General features: G+C 45.9%; 1 protein-coding gene across 1 annotated transcript; it reads right to left on the bottom strand.

Annotated features, from left to right (window-relative positions):
* Positions 1 to 4,665: 4,665 nt before the first annotated feature.
* Dnajc28 (DnaJ heat shock protein family (Hsp40) member C28) lies at positions 4,666 to 7,515 on the bottom strand. Its single transcript, XM_032900431.1, has 2 exons — positions 7,266 to 7,515; positions 4,666 to 5,860 (listed from the first exon to the last, which is right to left on the bottom strand). The coding sequence occupies exon 2, from the start codon at positions 5,830 to 5,832 to the stop codon at positions 4,681 to 4,683; it is 1,152 nt and encodes a 383-aa protein (XP_032756322.1). The 5' UTR covers positions 5,833 to 5,860; positions 7,266 to 7,515; the 3' UTR covers positions 4,666 to 4,680.
* Positions 7,516 to 8,014: the final 499 nt, after the last annotated feature.

The raw sequence follows: 8,014 nt of genomic DNA, 5'->3' as shown, positions 1-8,014 counted from the left end.
CATTATCCCTAGGACCTCCTTTAGATTTTGGATGAGTAGAGGCCCAGTGGGAGCCTTTAAGGGTACTCCTCAGACGTGGGTGACAGTGGGCTCTGTCACTCTCCAGCAGGCTAGGAACTCAGCTTGGTGGCAAACTGGAGAGTCACAGGTGAGGCTGCCCATCCTAAAGGCTGTCCTTATGTCTGTGCCTTAAGTAAAAAGGATTGGGTGTTCCAGTATGATGTCAGCAATTCAGAGCTATTTCATTTGTGTTTGCCTTTAAACCAGAGATGAAGAGGGTTCCACTGTCCTCTGCCTAAGGTGCTGGTGACAACAGACACACCAAGGAGTCTGTATCTCAGGGCTACATGGAGGAGTCCGTTTGGTCCTCTCAGATTTCTGACAGTTCAGAGAGGGGGATGATAGATGTGGCCTCAGCAGATAATGATCAAAACAACGTCAAAAGAGAAAGACAATATTGATGATATTGCTAATTACGGGTAAACCATTAGTTGGCCATAGGGGTACCAGAATGTCCCCCTCCTGGGCATGCGTTCCCCTTAACCTTGCCTCTTAGCTTGACCCTCCTCCCATCCCTCCTTCCCCCATTAACTTGAGACAGGGTCTCACTATGTCGTCCTGGCTGACCTGGAAGTAACCATCTGAACCCTTCATGACTGACTAATGCTGATTTGCTTGTCCCTGGAAGTATTGTCTCTCCCTTTGACCACGAATGGCTGCTGTTCTCTCGGGGTTCAGCTGCAGGGCTGAGGTACCAGCTAATTGATGGCGTGACTCAATATGCTGTGACTCGAGCTCATGGCTCAGAGGCTCTTGCCCCGGACTGATAGGCCAGTCCTGAGAGAAGCAGGTGGAGAGCAGGCTGGGGAGCAGGCGAGGTTCCCTGTCCACCAGTGTGCCCCAGACCTCGGTTTCCTTGTTGGCTATTTCTGTCAGCCGATCCGACCTCACAGTCACTTGGGAGGAGGGCTTCAGTGCCTACATCAATCAGACTGAGCTGTGGACATGCCGGGGTCAGGTTGTTTGGCTGGCCTTCACTGCTATGGGAAGACTTAGCCTAAAGGGGGCCCACGCTATTCCCGAGTCTGAATCCTGGGATGTCTGAGTGGAGAATGCTAAGCCTGACACACATGTGCATTTGTGTTTCTGTCCCTGACTATGGAAGTGTGCCTGGCTGTGTCAAGTTTCCAATGTGTACACTTGGCTGGGATAACAGACTGTAATGGGGAATACAGGGGTGAAATAAATTCTTTCTCCCCAAGTTGCCTTTTGTCAGGGTGTTCAATCACAGCACAGCAGTGAAGGGGGGTGGGAGGGAGCTGATCATTATGCTGAAAAGCTGAGGGATGAAAGCCAAAGGCTCCGCTCTCATCGCACAAGGAGTCAGCTCCACTTCAGCAAACCAAATGCTTGGAAACCCCTTCTCTGGCTGAGAAGAGGCCGTTTACATAAATGTAAAGAATTATTTATTTCATGTATGTGAGCACACTGTAGCTGTCTTCAGACACACCAGAACAAGGCATCAGATCCCATTACAGATGGTTGTGAGCCACCATGTGGTAGCTGGGAATTGAACTCGGGACCTCTGGAAAAGCAGTCAGTGCTCTTAACCACTGAGCCATCTCTCCAGCCCCTGAAGTTGCCCTTTTAATGTGAAGATTGATGTCACAATCAGACATTCTGTCATCCACCAAAAAGATGAGATCTAGGGTGTCAGCTGGGAGAGTGCTTACCTAGCTTGTGTGAGACCCTGGTCCTAGCCCATCACTGCGTAGACCATAGATGTGTGGTAAGGCATGCCTGCCTGTGTGCTCGCAGCACCAGGGAGGTGGAAGCAGGAAGGCCAGAAATTCAAAGTCATTCTTGGTTACATGGTAAAATTGAGGCCAGCTGGGATTACCTCAAACTGCTTCAAGCAATACAAGAAAAAGGAGACTGGAGACGTGGCTCGGTGGTTAAGAGTACCTGCTGCTCTTCCAGAGGACTTGGGTTCAAGTCCCAGCATTCCCATAGCAGCTCACAACTGTTTCTAACTCCAGGCCCAAGAGACCTACCCACTTCTGGGCTCTGTGGGCATCAAGCATGGGTACTGTGCACATACACGCATTCGAGGAAAGCACCTACACACATACAAATAAATAGGAAAATTAAAGGAAAGAAAACAAGAATAAAAAAGATTTAAGGGGTTGGGGATTTAGCTCAGTGGTAGAGCACTTGCCTAGCAAGCGCAAGGCCCTGGGTTCGGTCCCCAGCTCCGAAAAAAAAGAATAGAAAAAAAAAAGATTTAAAAATCCACCTCCATGGCTAGCCCAAAATGTGGTGGGTATTTATGATTACGTGTTATAGATCAGTGGACCACTGAATAATCGTTAAGGTAATTTTATTAACAGAGACATTTGAAACAAAGTGAATAGTACTATAATTAACAGTTTTGGCAACCCCACCTTTTCATGTACAATACTGAAAATTATTTCATTCATGTTTACTCCAAACTCCCATATTTTTAAAAAGCAAGCATCACAGAATAACAGGCTCTTAAAACATATATATTTTTTTCTATATATATAAACATATATACATGATATATACACAATATATATGTATTATATATATGTATATATATGTATATAACTATCACTAGAAGGCAGATAACTCATTCCAACTGAAAAAAAAACAAAGGCCCTATTTCCTTACTTCCTTTTGAGGATGTAGGTTTCTTCGATGTTTTAACCACCATTAAATGACTCGGCCCCAAATCCGAGTCAGGAGTGGTTCTCCTGAATCCCATCTCCACACTACTCTCTGGAAATAGGTCAGTTCCTTTCTGCACACTTTGGCTTCCCTCTGGGTACCCAATTCTGTGCTCAAAGCAATTAGCCAAGCCTGAGAGCCCCAAGTTTTCTGAAGGGAGATAGGAACAACCATCTCATCAATTTCTGTCTCCTGTCACTTGCTGAAGATGCCAAGGAACAATTTTCAGATACCTTCTCTTAACAAACTGTCAAAGGGTCTCCGAGACAGGAAGTTGGGTCCCCAAAAGGGTTAAGTTAGGCGTTAACATTGTTGAGCCGTCTCTGGAGAGTCTGATCTAGGACACTATGGCATTTAAGCAAAGTTTATGGAAGCCTAGCATATCAGCTTGTGATCAGAGAAGAAAACTATAACTTTTTTTTTTTCTCTTTTTTTTTTTTTTCAGAGCTGGGGACCGAACCCAGGGCCTTGCGCTTGCTAGGCAAGCGCTCTACCACTGAGCTAAATCCCCAACCCCTAGAAGTGAACTTTTACCTTTGTATTGTTCTTAAGGATTTTTGCCCCCTTTAAAAGTTATAAAAATATAATCAACTCTAACATTTTTAAAACTTTTAAATCAATTAGCTTAACTGACTTCTGTGGCCAGTGGGTCATAGTTAGCCTACCTTCTTGGCCTTTTCCTTCTCCAGTGCCCACAGGGAAGGCCCTTTGTAAATACCTTCCTGGTTTCAGGAGGCTAGTTCCTGACCTTCACTTTCCACCAGCTCGCAGGCACTCTAAAGCCTTTCCACAGTGGAGAAATAAAGCTCTGGAATATACCAGAGGAGACCTGCAAAAACTACTTGTTGCCTGGCTATTTTATTACATGTGTGTGCACATGTGTATGTGTGTGTGTGTGTGTGTGTGTTGTGCACATGTGTATGTGTGTGTGTGTGTGTGTGTGTGTGCACTACACCGGATCCTGAAGAAGCTGGAGTTACAGGCAGTTGTGAGCCACCTGACATGGATGCTGAGAATCTGGTCCTCTGCAGAAGCAGCGGGAGGAAAGATTCCTAACCTCTGGGCAGTTTCTCCAGCCTCCTTTTTTTTTTTTTTTTTTCGAGCTGGGGACTGAACTCAGCCTTCTTTCTTTTTTGTTTCCTTTCATACCTCTTTCTTTCTTCCTTCCTTTCTTTGTTCTTTTGAGATTTTAAATTTTCATTTGGAGACTGTAGTTGGTTAAATCTCATTCCAACTTCCTCAGTTCTACACTTTTGGTTTCCTTGCTGCTTAAATACTTAGGTTAAGAAATGCCAAACAGGGGGTTGGAGAGATGGCTCAGTGGTTAAGAGCACCGACTGCTCTTCCTGAGGTCCTGAGTTCAAATCCCAGCAACCACATGGTGGCTCACAACCATCTGTAATGAGATCTGATGCCCTCTTCTGGTGTGTCTGAAGGCAGGTACAGTGTACTCATACAATAAAATAAAATCTTAAAAAAAAAAAAAGTAAATTTAAAAGAAATGCCAAACAGGGGTTGGGGATTTAGCTCAGTGGTAGAGCGCTTGCCTAGGAAGCATAAGGCCCTGGGTTGGTCCGGGGGTGGGGGGTGGGGGGTGGGGGGGGGGGGTGGGGAAGAACCAAAAAAAAAAAAAAAAAAAAAAAAGAAATGCCAAACAGTGACTGCTAGTATCTCAGGGAGCTCTGATCTTCCTGGAGGGCCCCGTGTGCTTCTCAGGCCTGTGCTTCAGACTGGCTCCAGAGCCTGTGTCTTACCTACATCATTATAGCAGTACTCACCCAGTTTTCTCATCTACCACCGGGGTGTGATTAGCTCTGTGGAAACTATAAAGGCACACACTTTTCGAGCAATCAATCTTGGGTTCTATGTCTGATGTCAGAGCAACTCAAAACTGACCAGAGCAGGAAATGATTGTGAATGTCAAAACAGTCATATTTTAATAAATTTCCACAGATTCAGCCAGTTTAGAAAGCCTGTCTTGATGCTGGGCGTTTTCTCTTCCTCTCCCTGGCTAATGTCAGTCTGTTTGTCTTCTGCGACTTCTTTTGCTTCTATGAAGGCCCTGTACATTTCTTGGACTCTGGTAATTTCTTTCTGTGCATCAAAATGGACTTTCTGCCTCGTCAGAATGGGAACAATCAAGTTGAAATCACTAATTCGCTTGTTTAGCTTCCGTATGTCTTCTTGGAACTGCTCACACACGTGGGTCCATTGTTTCTGCCCTACTGGTGACAGAGGGCTCCCAAGCTTCTTCCTCGACACCAAAAGACCTTCTCGAAGTTGCTCGATGGTGTCCTTAATTTCCTTCTGCATCATAATCCATTCTGGTTGGTATCCGTTATCTATCAATATGCGGTTCAGGTTGTGAGTCATGGGATCAATATATGAGCAGCCAGAAAACTTCTTCAGGGGTTTTCCTTTCCCGCTGAGATTGTCGAAGTCTCCTTTGGCCATGGACTCCTGGATGAGATCCTCCACCAGGCGGTCCATGGCTTGGGTTATCTTCTGTTGTTTGCTCTGCCGCACGTCTTTGACAGTTATGCTGTTGGCGAAGTACTCCCTCTGAAGCTTCTGCCTCTGATATTCCATCACCTGCTCGTTCGCACGGTCTGCCCTAAACTGTCTGTATTGTTTCTCTCGCTGACTTGGAGTCCCAAAGCCAACGCCTTCAAAGCTTAAGTAATGTCGGTGCTGAGGTGTATTATATTTGAATTTTTCTGCTTCTTCTTCTGCATCTTCTGCCTTATTCTGTCTGGCTTGCATCTGTTTTATCATGTGGGACAGCACATTCCTATAAGCCTCTTCAATCTTTATGAATGTTGCAGAATCAGCGTCGGCAGAGCCGCTGTCTGGGTGGTACTGCTTGGCGAGCCTATGAAAAGCCTCCCTGACGTTGTCCGCAGAGCACCCTTCATTCAGATTCAGCAGCCTGTAATATTTGCTGAGCTCCTTGGGCTTATGTGTTGATATCATCCTAGATCCAGGATCTGAAAGCAGTTTTACCCCAGGAGGAATCAAGGAAGCATTTGTTAGATGTAGTCTCAGGATCCGAGCCATCTTCGCGCACACTGTGTTTACCATTGTTTCTGGAATTCTTCTTAATGGTGATCTACAAGTCAGCAAAGAGCAGTTGGGTACACTTGTATGATCAGATATTTTCTTTGTATCAATGACCGAGTAAGGGTGTGGGCTACATGTCTTTCGTAAGCATTGGTTCTCGGGGGTGAGAGAGTGGATTGAGGTTTGGTTCCCAGCACCCACATGACAGCTAACAAATGTCCCTGTCAGTTCCAGGGGGTCTGACACCTTCTGGCCTACTCAGGCATTGGCTACATATGGTGCACAGCCACAGTGCAGGCAAAATACCATATGCATATAAAAAAAGAAAAGCCAGTTCTTTGTAACAGTGTTGCTAAATATATAAATACCTACCACTTTTCCTGGTGCAGACAGACAATGGTGTTTAGCTATTACACGGTGTGACAGGACCTGAATTCTATTACTCACTGCACACAGGGTTTTTTTTTTCCCCAGAAAGGGTTTCTCTGTATGTAGCACTGGTTGCTCTCCACTCACTTTGGAGACCAGGCTGGCTTTGAATTCAGAGAGATCCACTTGCCCTTCCTTGTTCTGGGATTAAAGGCATGCACACCACCTCCCAGATCCAGTGCACAGGATTTTAGGTCTAGAAAGTTGTTAGAACCCATCTAATCTAATTTTCTTGTCTTATAAGAAAACAGGTCCAGAAGGTTAACAACTCTTAAGGTTAACCAAATTACATTGCAAGGTATGACAAGTGGTTAGGTATGGGGCACAGTAAGGCTGAACTGCTTTTTGTTTGTTTGTTTTTTCAGACAGGGTCTCTCTATATAGCTCTGGCTGTCCTGGAACTCATTCTGTAGACCAGGCTGGACTTGAACTCACACAAGTCAGCCTGTCTCTGTGTCCAGAGTGCTGGGACTAAAGGCAAGCGCCCAAGCCCCACACTTGGCTTAGCTATACTCAGAAAATTACACATTTCTTTGAGCGCAATTTGTGTTGTTGTTTTGTTTTGCACAAGTGTAGCATAGTCTTTTGTTTTGCATATAGTATGGCACGGTTGTCACCATTCCAAGTATTTACCCGACGCATATCAAACAGGGAACATACAGACCAGTACCCAGTGTGATACTAGATGGGACAGAGAATCAGGAATGTAACTGACTTTAAGCTCTGCACCTCACTATTTGCTAAGTGCTAGGGCAAGGAAGGGCTATAAAAGGTGAGAGAGCTTTTGCTGTATTTAAAAACGCATGGTCCTGTGGAGAAAGATACTGAACACTGACGAAAGACAACGAAATACTGGAGAATTACTGGTCGTTTGAATGTAAGGTGCGTTTTTTGAAGTCATGGGAGCACCGATTTCACAATATAGGGCTCAGTGGATTTTAGAGTTGTCTGGGATGCTGGTGGTTATGCTCACCGTAATGAAGGGTGTCTTAGAAGAGTGTCAGTCCACTGTACCCGCTACTCACCTTCACAGACCGGATGGGGGCTCAGCGGCTCGAAGCCTAAGCTGCTCCAGTGCTATGACGCTTGGCCCGCTCCGTCCCGGCCTCGGCTACTGGACCCTCTGCTGCGTTACACTGTGGAGCCCCTCATCATACCTTACTACGACAGGCAGCTTCCCTCACCAGGGACAGCGGTCTCTTTCTTATAGAACCATACCCCATGGAACAGAGGACAGACACCTCTGGACGCCCGTTGCTGTACCGAGGACGATAGGCCCCGCCTCCACCCGCTTTCGAGGGCAGGGTTCGGCAGATTTGGATTGTGGGAAATGTAGTTCTCCGGCAGGTGCGGCGCAGAGGCATTAGGGCCTGGAGAGGAGTTATGGCTTGTGACTCCAACATGTATGTGTTTTGGAGAGCATTGACCCCAATACATTGTTTTAGATGGAAGAAGATTAGGCTGTTTGCCTCTGTGGCACACCTGCACCGTCAGTAGGCTTCTTTAAGCCTAGAAACATGGTCTTTCAGCCAAGCTTTGTTTGGTTGAATGGTTATTTTTTGACACTCTGTCTCCCTTAGCCCAGGCTGGCCTCACACCTGCTATATAGTAAAGGAGGACTTTGATTTGCACATCCTCTATGCTTCCATTTTCCAGGTACTGGGATTACATCATCCCTTGCCACTTGTTCATGGAATGCTGGGGATATAAAACCAAGGACTTATGCATGCAAGGCAGGTTCTCTCAGGTCTCTGCCAGTCATACTATACCTCAC

This window comes from Rattus rattus, chromosome 4 (genome assembly GCF_011064425.1).
Source record: "Rattus rattus isolate New Zealand chromosome 4, Rrattus_CSIRO_v1, whole genome shotgun sequence".
Taxonomy (NCBI): Eukaryota; Metazoa; Chordata; class Mammalia; order Rodentia; family Muridae; genus Rattus; species Rattus rattus.
This window is presented reverse-complemented; position numbering and strand designations above follow the sequence as displayed.

Excerpts from the sequence above, each read along its gene's own strand:
- Dnajc28 (XM_032900431.1), bottom strand. The coding sequence starts at position 5,832 with ATGGTAAACACAGTGTGCGCGAAGATGGCTCGGATCCTGAGACTACAT.